The 14,623-nt window shown below is 51.5% G+C and overlaps 1 protein-coding gene across 3 annotated transcripts in view; it reads left to right on the top strand.

Moving 5' to 3' along the window:
- RASAL1 (RAS protein activator like 1) overlaps positions 1-14,623 on the top strand; it is a 131,401-nt gene that overhangs the window by 57,353 nt on the left and 59,425 nt on the right. For 2 of the 3 annotated variants that reach the window (XM_054006780.1, XM_054006777.1), the window contains 2 exons: positions 11,967-12,048; positions 13,305-13,454. In XM_054006780.1, coding sequence (XP_053862755.1) covers positions 11,967-12,048; positions 13,305-13,454 — 232 coding nt within the window. The remainder of the gene's footprint in view (positions 1-11,966; positions 12,049-13,304; positions 13,455-14,623) is intronic. The other variant, XM_054006779.1, reaches the window with a different exon arrangement.

The following is a 14,623-nucleotide window of genomic DNA, read 5'->3' as shown; positions in this document are numbered from 1 at the left end:
CATTTAGCTTATGGTAGTTCACGCAAAAGCGTATTTCCCCATCTGGTTTGGGAACTAGAACCACTGGAGATGCCCATGCACTATTAGAGGGGCGGATTATACCCATCTGTAGCATGTCCTGGATCTTCCTTTGTATAGCAGTTTTGGCGTGAGGTGACTCCCGGTAGGGTGGGGTTTTAATAGGGTGAGCATTACCTGTGTCAATGGAGTGGTATGCCCGTTCGGTCCGTCCTGGAGTGGCTGAGAAAATTGGCGCAAAGCTTGTGCACAGCTCCTTGATCTGCTGTCGCTGCAGACGTTCAAGGGTTGTGGAGAGGTTTACCTTTTCTACGCCACCATCCTTTTTTTTTTCGTAGTAGACACCTTTAGGCCACTTCGCGTTATCTGTTTCCTGGGCTGTAAACTGGCAAACATTTAATTTTTTGGAATAAAAGGGCTTAAGAGAATTAACATGGTATATCTTGGGCTTTATGTTGGAGGTGGGGGAGGCTATGAGATAGTTAACAGCTCCTAGGCGCTCCTGGACCGTGAATGGTTCTTCCCACGACGCTTTCATTTTATGGGCCTGGAGCGCCTTTAAGACCATGACTTGGTCTCCTACTTTGAAGGACCGTTCTCTGGAATGTTTATCATACCAGGCCTTTTGCTCTTCCTGAGCATTCTTTAGGTTTTCTTTAGCAAGGGCTAAAGAGTGTCAGAGGGTCCTTTGTAGGTTGCTTACAAAGTCTAGAATGTTAGTTCCTGGAGAAGGCGTAAACCCCTTCCATTGCTGCTTCACCAACTGTAATGGCCCCTTAACCTCGCGGCCATACACAAGTTTAAATGGTGAAAACCCTAAACTGGGATGTGGTACAGCCCTGTAGGCGAAAAGCAACTGCTGCAACACTAGGTCCCAATTATTGGAGTGTTCATTTACGAATTTACGTATCATGGCCCCCAAAGTTCCATTAAACCTCTCCACCAGGCCATTGGTTTTATGGTGGTAAGGGGTGGCAACCAAGTGATTTACCCCATGAGCTTCCCACAGGTTTTCCATGGTCCCTGCCAGGAAATTAGTTCCCGAATCTGTAAGGATGTCGGAGGGCCAACCTACCCTGGCAAAAATGTTTGTTAATGCCTGGCACACACTTTTAGCCCTGGTGTTGCTTAAGGGTACTGCTTCCGGCCATCGGGTAGCAAAATCCATGGAAGTTAGTACGTACTGCTTTCCTCTGGGTGTCTTCTTTGGGAAAGGACCCAGAATATTCACAGCTACACGCTGAAATGGGACCTCAATTATGGGTAGTGGCTGGAGAGGGGCTTTAACCTGGTCTTGGGGCTTTCCCACTTGTTGACACACCTCACAAGACCGGACATAATTAGCAACGTCCTTGCCCATTCCCTCCCAGTGGAAGGACTTCCCCAACCAGTCTTCGGTTCTGTTCACCCCAGAATGGCCACTGGGATGATCATGGGCTAAGCTCAAGAGCTTTACCCGATCCTTAGTGGGAACTACCAACTGTCTTTGAGGATGCCAGTCTTCCTGGTGCCCACCAGAAAGAGTCTCCTTGTATAAAAGTCCTTGTTCTACAACAAACCGGGATCGGTTAGAAGAGCTGAGAGGCGGTGGGGTGCTCCGCGCCGCCGCCCAAGCTTTCTGAAGGCTGTCATTTGCTTCCTGCTCGGCCTGGAACTGTTCCCGTGATGCTGGAGACATCAGTTCCTCCTTGGACTGTGGACTGGGGCTTGGTCCCTCTGGAAGCGATGCAGGTTCTGGGGCTGTTTCCATTGACTGTGAACCGCTGTCCGCTGGTGCACTACGTGGTATTTCAGGCTCTGGCTGAGCCTCTTGGGTAGGGTTATCTGCTGCTTCCGCCAGGTCAGGCTCGCTGGTGCCCTCTGGCATTGGAGTTGTAGACGGGTGTGCAAGCGCTGGACTCAGGGCTGTCAATGGTTCTGGTGCTGGTTGCGTTGCCAGTTCCGGTTCTGGGACTGGCTTTGGCTGGGTCTCTGGGATTGGATCCACTACCGCTGTTGCAGTCGTTGGCAGGGGATTCTGTTCCACCACCTTTGTCTGGGTTTCCGGTAACACAGACGGGGCCCTGGTGGACGGCTCAGGAACAGGGATGGGGGTGAAAGCTTGCTTAGCCTGGCTGCGGGTGACTCTTCCCACCCTCTTGGCTAGCTTCACGTGGTTGGCCAAGTCTTCACCCAGCAGCATGGGGATGGGATAATTGTCATAGACTGCAAAAGTCCACATTCCTGACCAGCCCTTGTACTGGACATGCAACGTGGCTGTAGGCAAGGTTACAGACTGTGACACGAAGGGTTGAATTGTCACTGGAGCCTCCGGGTTGATGAGTTTGGGGTCCACTAGGGATTAGTGGATAGTTGACACTTGTGCCCCAGTGTCCCTCCAAGCGATAACCTTCTTTCCGCCCACTCTCAAGGTTTCCCTTCGCTCCGAGGGTATGAGAGAGGCATCTGGGTCTGGGGATCTTTGGTGTGATTGTGGTGTAATGAACTGTAATCGGTTGGGGTTCTTGAGGTAGTGAGCCTTTATATGTCCCAGTTCATTACATTTAAAACATCGCCCTGCTAAGGTATTACCGGGACGATGTTGGTTGGTGGAGACTGGTGTGGTGGGGTGAGAAGGCGTCTGGGGTTTCCCTTGGGATGTGGGTGGGGCCTTGGGTTGTCCCCGGTGGGAAGGTTTTGTTTCGGGTTGCCCCTTCTGATATTCGCTCCAACTGCTACTAGTTGGGTTTTTTTTTTTTGCCACCTTCACCCATTTGGCTCCAATCTCCCCCGCCTCAGTTACAGTTTTGGGCTTCCTATCTAGGATGTACCTTTCTATTTCCTCAGGAACACCCTCTAAAAACTGCTCCATTTTTACTAGGGAAACCAGATCTTCCAGAGATTTAACATTTGCTCCTGACACCCAGGCATCACAATTTTTGTCAATGTGGTAGGCATGCCGGGTAAATGACACGTCTGGTTTCCACCTTAGGGCTCTGAACCGCCGACGGGCATGCTTGGGTGTTAGCCCCATTCTGAGTCTGGCCTTGTTTTTAAAAAGTTCATAACTGTTCATGTGTTTCTTAGGCATTTTAGCCGCCACCTCTGCTAAGGGTCCACTGAGCTGCGGCCTCAGCTCTACCATGTACTGGTCTGCAGCGATGCTGTATCCAAGGCAGGCCCTTTCAAAATTTTCTAAGAAGGCCTCAGTATCATCGCCTGCCTTGTAGGTGGGGAATTTTCTGGGATGGGAAGTGGTACCTGGAGAGGGATTGTTGGGATGGGCTGTTGTATCTGGCTTAGCCTTTGCTACTTCCAGTTTATGCGTCCTTTTTTTTTTTTTTTCTTTTTTCTCCATCTTTTTTTTTTTATCTTCATTTTTTTTTTAGCTCCATTTCTTTTTTGTGGGCCTCCTTTTTGGCTTTTTTTTTTTTTAGCTCCATCTCTTTCTTGTGGGCCCCCTCTTTGGCTTTTTCTTCTTTGTTTCTCAGCTCTATCTCTTTTTCTTTTAGCTCCATAGCTCTCTTGTGGGCCTCCTCTTTGGCTTTTTCTTCTTTTGTAGTCATTTTCCTGTTTTCTTGTGCTGGGTCACCCCCTCTGCAGTTGACTGAAACTGGGAAGCTCTCAGCTCTGGCTGCTGCTGAGTTAACAGAGACTTTCTAACTAGCTACTCCCGAGGATGTAAAAAGAAAAAAAACAATTCAGCTTGTAAATTCCTTTTACCAGTCAAGTTTGCTCATTTGAACACTTCTCTTAACAAAGGACCTTGTTAAAAAAACTTAACACTTCTGCCTTCAGGCAAGGAGAGATAAGATATGCATCTATCTCCAGCTCTGCTTTCCACGCAGCTAGAAGGAAAAAAAAAAATCTCACTGGCTTTTGGGTTTAAAATGATCCCACCTCTGCCACCATGTCAAGGCTGTATCCCCACTTTGAACTTTAGGGTACAAATGTAGGAGCCTGCATGAAAACTTCTAAGCTTAACTACCAGCTTAGCTCTGGTCCGCTGCCACCATCCCAAGGCTAATTTCCTCCCCTGGGTAGCCTTGAGAGACCTTCACCAATTCCCTGGTGAATACAGATCCAAACCCCTTGGATCTTAAAACAAGGAGAAATTAACCATTCCCCTCCTTCCTCCCACCAACTCCTGGTGAATACAGATCCAACCCCCTTGGATCTAAAACAAGGAGAAATTAACCATTCCCCTCCTTCCTCCCACCAACTTCTGGTGAATCAAGATCCAAACCCCTTGGATCTTAAACAAGGAAAAATCAATCAGGTTCTTAAAAAGAAGGTTTTTAATTAAAGAAAAAAGTAAAAATCATCTCTGTAAAATCAGTATGGAAATAACCTTACAGGGTAATCAAACTTAAAGAGCTCAGAGGACTCCCCTCTAGTCTTAGGTTCAAAGTACAGCAAACAAAGATAAACACTCTAGTAAAAGGTACATTTACAAGTTGAGAAAACAAAGGAAAACTAACACGCCTTGCCTGGCTATTTACTTACAAGTTTGAAATAGGAGAGACTTGTTTAGAAAGATGTGGAGAACCTGGATTGATGTCTGGTCCCTCTCAGTCCCGAGAGCGAACACCCTCACAAACAAAGAACACAAACAAAAACCTTCCCCTCCGCCCCTCCCAAGATTTGAAAGTATCTTGTCCCCTTATTGTTCCTTTGGGTCAGATGCCAGCCAGGTTCCCTGAGCTTCTTAACCCTTTACAGGGAAAAGGATTTTGGAGTCTCTGGCCAGGAGGGATTTTATAGTACTGTACACAGGACAGCTGTTACCCTTCCCTGTATAGTTATGACAGCTCAGCATCCAGGACTGCTAAGATTCTCATCCAGGGTATTAATAGCATAATAGCTCTTATATAGTGTTTATCATAGGGCTCAAAACGCCTTACAAAGGAGGTCAGTATCGTTATCCTCATTTTCGAGGTGGGGAAACTGGGGCACGGAGTGGAGCAGTGACGTGGCCAAAGTCACGCAGGAAGTCTGAATGAGCAGGGAATGCAACACAGGACTCATGAATCCTGGTGTGCAACTTTTAGGCCGTGTGGAGAGAAGAACCATGTACCCCACCAAGAATGGGGAGGAACGAGTTAATGGTTTGTTTGGGGCTTTTTATTTATTTGGTTTAACTCTCTCACTGGAATCCCATTATCACTGGCAAGCTGGTGAGAAGTTCTTGCTGGGAAGTGGTGCTGGGAGGTGTGAGGGCCTGATTTGTGTGGGTGAAGAGATGAGGTGTTGGGGAGAGAAACAAGACAGTTTCACAAAGCAGTAGACACCCCCCCCCCACACACACACACGCCTCTCCCAGCGTGAGCCAGTTCAGAAAAGGGAGGGCGTGACAGTGCAGAGTGTGGGTAGGAGCTACACAAGCTTTGTTGGTGTCCCTCAGTCCTGACCTCCAGACCTGCCCCTGCTAGTCCAGTCCTGGGCTTTCCAGACAGCCAGCTCTGCCATGCCTCTCAGTCCCAACCCACAGCGTCATGCTGTGCTAGGCTTGGGCATCCCACACAGCTCTCCCCGTGCACGTCAGGCCTGCCAGGCAGTCCCCTGCTTTTCCAGTCCTGGGCTTCCCACATGCTGAGCTCTGCTGATGCCCCATAGTTTCAGCCTCCCCTCCCCACCGCCTGCTATTCCACTCCAGCTCCCCTACTGTTCCAATGCTGGAGGGGTGCGGGCTCTCTCTGGGAGGGAGTTTGGGTGCTGGGGTGGGACAGAGGGTTGGGGTGCGGAAGGGGGTTTGGGGTGCTGGCTGTGGGCTCTGGGGTGGGACAGAGGGTTGGGGAGCGGGAGGGGGCTTGGGGTGCTGGCTGTGGGCTCTGGGGTGGGACAGAGGGTTGGGGAGCGGGAGGGGGTTTGGGGTGCTGGGTGCGGGCTCTGGGGTGGGACAGAGGGTTGGGGAGCGGGAGGGGGTTTGGGGTGCTGGGTGCGGGCTCTGGGGTGGGACAGAGGGTTGGGGAGCGGGAGGGGGTTTGGGGTGCTGGGTGCGGGCTCTGGGCTGGGACAGAGGGTTGGGGTGCGGAAGGGGGTTTGGGGTGCTGGCTGTGGGCTCTGGGGTGGGACAGAGGGTTGGGGAGCGGGAGGGGGTTTGGGGTGCTGGCTGTGGGCTCTGGGGTGGGACAGAGGGTTGGGGTGTGGAAGGGGGTGTGGGGCATGGGGCTGCGGATGAGGAGTTTGGGGTGCAGTAGTCAGGCTGCCCCAGGGCTGGGGCAGGGAGCCACAGAGGAGGAATCCCCCTGCTGTCTCCCCGCCGGCAGCAGCGAGCTCCATGGGAGGTGGGGCCCCAGCCCCCCCAGCACAACATTCACCCAAGCCCCCCCACCCCGGCTGCTGCTCAGGAGGTCCAGCCAGGATAATTCCGCCCCATCCCCCGGAGTTGCCTGCTGAGGGCAGGGGTGGCTGCCATGCACCTCCTTCCTCTGCAGGTGCAGCAGCCGCCTCAACTTGCCCCCAGCTCTGCTCCCTTGTAGCCGGCAGCGCCGCAGCTGGCGAGGGAGCACAGTGTGGAGCTGCAGGGGACAGTCAGGGATGCTCCAGCGGAGAGACCTGGCCCTGAACGTTGGTGGAGCCGGGCCCCTGGGCCCTGAATTTGCTGGAGCCCGGGCACCATGGGCCCATACAACTCACCGCCCCTGGCTGGAACCTGAGCCTGGCTCTGCCCACGCCCCTCCAGCCTGTCCTGCAGCACCCCGTCGCTATCCCAGAATGAGGCTTGGAAGAACAAGATATTTATTGGTAAAGTTGGAAAAAACATCCATTTCCCCTACACCACCACCACCACCCCCCAACAAAAAAATAGCTCCAGCACCAATAAATCAACATTTGCAGCTAGGCAACGTAAGAAAAATGCTGCCTGCGAATTTTTGAGAGTTTTATTTATGGCTATTTCCTTGGTATATTTTGATAATTAGTGTTTTAATGGTTCTAAAACTTTTGCCTTTCAAATCTCAGTGTCTGCTCTCATTAATACTGTTAGTCTGACTCTCCCCAATAATTTCTTGCAACTGTTCACATTTAAATTGATTCAAAATAAAAAAAGCTTAAAAATAAACATCTGTCAAAATTATAAAAGAAATATCAAATTCTGCCAAGCCTCCCCAGCCCTGGGGTGTTGCCTGTTCAGCAAAAACTTCTTTTGATGCAGCTGGATGTTCATTGCTCCCCTAGCTGAGACGCATCCCACCTCCAAGTGATGACAGTCTTTGAAATAGAATTGTAGGACTGGAAGGGACCTCGAGAGGCATCTAGTCCAGTCCCCTGCACTCATGGGAGGACTAAGTATTATCTAGGCCATCCCTGACAGGTGTTTGTCTAACCTGCTCTTAAAAATCTCCAATGACAGAGATTCCACCAACCTCCCTAGGCAATTTATTCCAGTGCTTAACCACCCTGACAGGAAGTTTTTCCTAATGTCCAAACTAAACCGCCCTTATTGCAGTTTAAGCCCATTGCTTCTTGTCCTGTCCTTAGAGGTTAACGAGAAAAATGTTTCGCCCTCCTCGTAATAACCTTTTATGTGCATGAAAACGGTTATCATGTCCCCCGTTCAGTCTTCTCTTCTCCAGACTAAACAAACCCATTTTTTTAAATTTTCCCTCATTTGCTAGACCTTTAATAATTTTTCTTGCTCTTCTCTGGACTTTCTCCAATTTGTCCACATCTTTCCTGAAATGTAGCACCCAGAATTGGACACAATACTCCAGCTGAGGATTTATTAGCGCAAAGGAAGGAGGGATAGCTCAGTGGTTTGAGCATTGGCCTGCTAAACCCAAGTTTGTGAGTTCAATCCTTGAGGGGGCTACTTTAGGGATCTGGGGCAAAATCAGTACTTGGTCCTGCTAGTGAAGGCAGGGGGCTGGACATGATGACCTTCCAGCTCTATGACAGAGGTATATCTTATTATATTATATTATTAAGAATTACTTCTGGTGTCTTGCTTACAACATACCTGTTAATACATCCCAGAATGATGTTTGGTTTTTTTGCAACAGCGTTACACTGTTGACTCATATTTAGCTTGTGATCCACTATGACTCCCAGATCCCTTTCCGCAGTACTCCTTCCTAGGCAATCATTTCCCATTTTGTATGTGTGCAACTGATTGTTCCTTCCTAAGTGAAGTACTTTGCATTTGTCCTTATTGAATTTTATCCTATTTACTTCAGACCATTTCTCCAGTTTGTCCAGATCATTTTGAATTTTAATCCTATCCTACAAAGCACTTGCAACCCCTCCCAGCTTGGTATCATCTGCAAACTTTTTAAGTGTACGGTCTATATACTCTCTCTATTATCTAAATCATTGATGAAGATATTGAACAGAACCAGAAGTGATCCCTGCGGGACCCCACTCGTCATGCCCTTCTAGCTTGACTGTGAACCACTGATGATTACTTTCTGGGAACGATTTTCCAACCAGAACTTTTAGTAGTTCCATCTAGGTTGTATTTCCCTAGTTTGTTTCTGAGAAGGTTGTGATGGGTTCCCCCCCTTTCCAGGTTGCCACCTGATGTACTGGGGTCCTACTGAGCCCGCCCATTCCACCAGCCTTGGCTCCCTCATCCTGTCCTGCTGTGCCCAGCCCTCAAGCCTCCTCCAGCGCGCGCACACACACACACACACTCTCTCTCTCTCGACTCAGCTGAGGGCTTGCCCAGCACTCCAGTGCACCCCCCAATTGTGGTGCAAACTCAAGATTATATTGTCTTGTGTTGCACAGAGATCTGTACAGCTCATGAAATCCACCCCCTCCCTCAATGTGGTTTTTGTCCCTCCCCCCGTTATGAATTACACAAACTGGTTATAGAATAAACAAAAACCAAGTTTGTTATCTACAAAAGGTACATTTTAAGTGATTAGAAGGGATAGCAAACAGATCAAAGCCGATTACTGAGCAAATACAATAAACATGCAAGCTAGGCTTAATACACCAAGGGGGGGATAGCTCAGTGGTTTGAGCATTGGCTTGCTAAACCCAGCATTGTGAGTTCAATCCTTAAGAGAGCCACTTAGGGATATGAGGCAAAATCAGTACTTCGTCCTGCTAGTGAAGGCAGTGGGCTGGATTCAATGACCTTCCATTTCTAGGGGATAGGAAATTGGCTACAAGTAGTAATTTCTCACCTTAAGTGTTGTTTTAGGCAGGTTGCAGAATTTCTTAAGGACAAACTGCTCTTGCTTACAACTTAAAACTCCAGATATTTCTTTCACAGGCCAGACCCCTTCTAGCTTGGGTCCAGTTCTTCCCCAGTTCAGTTGTAGGTGTTTCCAGCAGTCACCTTGGGCTGGAATTCAGTGGATTAACTCACTCCCCAGCCTTAAATAGGATTTACATATGGCAGGAATCCTTTGTTTCCCAGTTTGATCCCCACCCCCCTCCTAGTGGAAAAATACCAGCAGTCCAAGATGGTGTCCAGTACCAGGTCACATGATTACATAACCCTGCAGTGTCAAAGTAGCATCTCAGGAAGGTGGGAAATTAGCATCTTCAAAGATCTATTGTCCTTCCTAATGGTTTATTGACTAACCAGCCAGACTGATTGCATTTTGTCTGGTGGGTGTTCCCCAGGTGCAAACACTTTTGCAATTAGTACAGAGTTAATATTCTCAATTTCAGATACAGAAATGATACATGCATACAAATAGGATAATCAAATTCAGTACATCATAACCTTTCCAATTATATCTCACATGACCCATCTTGCATAAAATACATCTTACTTGTGCCATATTCATATCATAAGCATATCTCTGTGAAGAATATGGGGCATAATGTCACAAAGGCCATGCAAGACAGTATCACAAACCTTACTAGAGTCAAGATAAACCACATCTACCACTCCCCCCCTCCACAAGGCTTGGTACCCTGTCACAGAAAGCTATTAGGATGGTTTGACACAATTCGTTCTTGAGGAGTTCATGTTAACTGGTACTTATCACCTTATTAAGTGTTTGCAAATTGACTGCTTGATTATTTGCTCCACAATTTTTCAGCAGGATTTGAACCCAGAAGTCCCAACAGGAAAGGGCCAGTATCCTTAACCTGCTGCATCACAGACCTTTTCAAACACAGTTACTGCTAAAGTGACTTGGTAGCTTTAGTCTTCAATTCCAGGCCCGTCTCTTTTTTGTTGACAGCCTAGTGATTCCTTAGGTCCCAGCCCCACACCCCTTACATGTAGTGCTAAGAGTGTTAATAATGCCTAGCTCTCATCTAGAGCTTCTAATCTTAGATCTCAAAGCGCTTTACAAAGGAGATCAGTATCATTATCCCTGTTTTACAGGTGGGGAAACTGAGGCACAGACAAGTGAAATCACTTGTCTGAGGTCACCAGTGGAGAGCCAGGAATAGACCCCAGGATTCCTGAGTCTCAGCACATGGAGCTAGGCACGGGATGTGGATTCCCGCCATGGGGACACGAGAGTGCAGTCACGTGGCTCTGGCTGCAGCCCCCCGGCTTTGGGGGCACAGGCCAGAGTGATCGGTAAGGGAGTGTAGAGGCCTGGCCCCATTGCACTGGAGCCAGCCAGCAGCACGATGCACAGAAGGCATCCTAGCAACCAGCGCAGGCTCCTAGGCAACGCTGTGGCCATGGAGAGTGCTCAGGGAGTGGAGATGGGCTGAGCCAATGCAGCAGGCTCCATCTTCCAAGCATTCTTCTGCAGCGGGGCAGGCAGGAGGGGGTGGGTCAGTCCTTCCCCCTTCTTGTGGGGCAGGAGAGTTCCACAGCGGTTCTCCAGGGAACTAGGGGAGCTGCTGTCCCTTCCCTGTCTGCGGTGTCTGGCATTCCTGAGGCCCAAGGAGGGCTAGCCAGGGGCCCTGCTGGCTCATGATGAAAGCACCAGGCAGGGCTCTCCGCGGGGCAGTGCGCCTCTCCAGGGGGGCGAGAGAACATGGTCGGGACTGGAACTCATGTCCCTTGGCTCGCCCCTTCTGCTGCCTGTGACTTGCCCCAGCCATGGGGCAGTGCCCCCCTGAGCAGGGGACGGGGCTATGCTACTAAACCTGGAGAATAGCCGTGGGAACAAAGTGTTGGCTAAGGGACCCTGGTATGTGTGTGGGGGACGGGTGGAGTCGGGGAGAGCGTGACGGGGGGTGGAGGGGAAAGACGGTGAGGGGGAAGAAGACGTGGGGGGTGCAGTAAGAGAGCTCTGAGGGGTGGGCTGTATTCCCCTTAAAGGGCCATGTTCATTTTTCCTTCCCCTCTCAGCCTTCACCCCCAGCTCCCCAGGGCTTAGGCAGGGGAGCTCTGGCTCTCCTGGCCTGCTCTTTCCCCGGGGGAATGCTCTCTGCTCTCACCTCGATCACCCACTTGGGATGTCCCCAAATGCTGAGCCCCTACCAGGCTGTCCTGGGGCTTCTCCAACTCCATAGGCGCTTTCCCCGCTTCTCCCCATCCCACTCCATAGTTCCACCCTGCAGGAGTGAGATGCAGAGTGGGGAAGCCCTGCAGTTTTTGGGTGCATCCCCTCCCACTCCAGCTCATGCTGCTGTCTGAGAGGTGATGGAGCAGCTGGATCTCCCAGTGCAAAGCCAGCCTGTGCACCGGCTCGCTGGTGTCCTGCGTGGGGAGGAGAGGGCCCTTACTGTGCCGCTTTCCATGCTGCAGGAGCAGGGCAGAGCATGCGGCACTGAGGACTGGGAGAAGGGGGAGGATTTTTTCTGTAAAGCTCCCAATCAGCGCCTCAGGGTTTAACCTCCTGGCCTTTCAGAGGGTTTATTTTCTCCTGTGTCCTGGCTGTTATTTGTGTTGCGTTAGTGCTTGAAGCTGTCCCGGGCACTGGCCAGGCCCCCATTGTGTCAGGCGCTGTTCAAACACAGAACAACAACAGGGCTTACAATGCCACCTGGCCACCCTGGGGAGGCCAAGTCAGCCCCTACCATTCCCTGCCTCTGCCCTATCCCCTAGTCAACCAGAAACCCACCCCCATCCTCCTCCTCTTGTCCTCTCCCCGCAGAGACCTGGCCCCGCGAGACATCTCCGGCACCTCGGATCCCTTTGCGCGAGTGTCCTGTGATGGCCACACTTTGGAGACAGCTGTGAGTAGAACGGTCCCAGGCGGAAGCATTCTCTCTGGCCTGGCTGCATGGGGGCAGGGGACAGGACAGGGCTCCTTTTAGCTGCAATGCCAGTGGCGCAAGAGGAGGGGCTCTGGGAGGGACAGACAGCCCCCTCCACTTCTTTCACTGGGACTCCGGGTGGTTTGCGCTGTGTGGTAGTGATAGCTGAGAGAGGGGTGGGAAGCCTGCCTGGGTATCTCCAACCCATCACTGTAGGATCTGAGCCCTGAATCCATCAGACAGCCATGAAGGGAGCAGGACACGTGTGACTTGGGCTGGCCTGGGCCCTTGGAGCAGAGAGAACATGCTGCCCTGCAGCAGCCCCTCCCTGCACACAGCAAGCGCAAGGAAAGGGCTTAGGGCCAGCCCCCGCCCCTCAGCTGACACCTGGGGGGGAAGTAGGCTGACCAGATAGCAAGTGTGAAAAATCAGGACAGGGAGTGGGGGGTAATAGGAGCCTCTATAAGAAAAAGCCCCAAATATCGGGACTGTCCCTATAAAACCGGGACATCTGGTCACCCTATGGGGAAGAGCTCTCTTCCCAGACATATCTGTAGGTCAGGAGAGATGCAAAGCTGCAGGGGAGTGTGGCCTCCCCAGCCCCCCTTGAGCTGCATTAGGTGTTATGGGGATGGGAAGCCTGGGGCATCCTTGTGCTCTTGCTCCGTCCTTTGCCTCTCAATGCAGTGGCAAGGAAATTGGTGCACTTACCTTGGCGTGCCCAGAGCCCCGTCAGGAGCTGTGCGGTTTGGCCCATTACTAAAGAATGCTGCAGTTCTTGTTTAGAAGGGACGCCTTCTCTGGCAAGAAAACACTGGCTCGCCTCACTCTTTTGCTGCTGCAACAGGTTTTCCCGCAGCTGAGTTTACGTGCCCATTTCACACCAGCCAAGTGTTTACCAAACAGCCTTTGCTTTTGTTCCCAACATTGTGGAACGCTGACAGGTCCCAGTCGGCGGCATCGAACCTGGGACCTCGGGAGCGAAATGCATGAGCCTCTACCACATGAGCTAAAAGCCACATGGCTGCTAGTTAAAGCTGTAGCACAAACTCATTAATCGCTCTCTAAGTGGTCTCGGTGCCACTAGATGGGCCAGAACACCACACCCAGGAGGTGCGTGGGTTACAATTGCTCTTGGCTTTTGCCGGAGCCCTGTGTGTTCATGCTGGAACAAATCTTCCCCACCTGACTCCCCGTTCCTCTCTGACATGCCACCTTTCTCTCTCCCCTTGCAGATCATTAAGAAGACTCGCTTCCCGCACTGGGATGAGGTGCTGGAGTTTGACCTGGAGGAGGGGGTGCCCGGAAAGGAACCCAAGGGGTCCCGTGTGAGCGTGGAGGTGTGGGACTGGGACATGGTGGGGAAGAACGACTTCCTGGGATGGGTGAGCAGCTCCTGCCATCTCCTCAGTGCCTCCAGCGTGGGGGCTGGTGGCTCTGATCAGGGTGGGGGATGAAGAGGGGATTGGAGGGGGAGAAAGCCAGTGGCACACAGGCCTGCTGCAGCCTCAAATCTCCTGCTGGCTTGTAAGGAGAGCGGCTCCCTTTCTCAGCTGGTCAGTTTGATGCAGGGGGAGGCTGGTTCTCAGTTCCTCTGTTGCTGCGCTCGTGGCCGGGGACAGGCCGGGGTGTCTGTGTGAGGCTGGGTCTAAGCCCTCCTTGCACTTGCTGGATTCTGCCTGGCCTCTGGTGTAAATTACCGTTGTCCCCGGGCTGCTCTAGCTCATGCTTCGCTTTCCATGCCCCATCCGCATGGCGCTGCGAATGGCTGGAGAGCAGCGCTGAGCCCTGATCTGCCCTTGTGCCCGGGGGCTGAGAGCAGGTCACTTACACCAGTTCTACCCCAGCAAGGGGGCATCTCTGGGGCCCTCCCCATGCTCTGTGTAGTCTGCCAGAGTGGCACAAGGGACCTTAGGGTGACTGAGAATCAAGTCCAAGGAGAAGAGGTCAGAGAGAGAGGAAAATGCTCATGAATCATTGAGGGCGAAGGGTACAGCTTGGAGATATGTGCAGGGTGCGTAACGCTGTGTCCTGACACCAGCCAGAACGAGCCGGCAGCTGGGACCTGAACCGGCTGCTCAGTTCACTTGATCCCCATGTCACGGCGGTTCTGCCTGGCAGGGGAAGCAGAACCTGTCTGATTGTTATTCCACCGGGGGGGCTCAGCCTCCTGCCAGAAGAGCCGGCAAAGCAAGTGGGGAGAGAGGACTTGCAACGATGCTGCCTTTAGTGGGACACTTCTGAGAGGGTCAGTTCAGGACAAATTGCTCAGAGCAGGGCAGTCACAGCCCCACGTTGGGGTTCCTTTGCACACCAAGGCACCAAACCAGCCCAACAGAGAGGACTTCGGTTTTACCCCACTGACTAGCCACAAGTCACACAAGCAATTCCCTTAGACACTCCAGTTTCCCAGTATCACCATCAGTGCCACTCGTTATGGGGATGAATGGTTATGAAAACCAATACCCCAGTAAAAGGTTCTCCCGATCCCAAAGAACCAAGCCCCAGACCCAGGTCAATATACAAATCAGATCTTACTCACAAATCACGCTGT

This window comes from Malaclemys terrapin, chromosome 16 (assembly GCF_027887155.1).
Source record: "Malaclemys terrapin pileata isolate rMalTer1 chromosome 16, rMalTer1.hap1, whole genome shotgun sequence".
Lineage (NCBI taxonomy): Eukaryota > Metazoa > Chordata > Testudines > Emydidae > Malaclemys > Malaclemys terrapin.
Note: the sequence above shows the minus strand (reverse complement) of the source record. Positions and strands in the feature narration are given on the sequence as shown.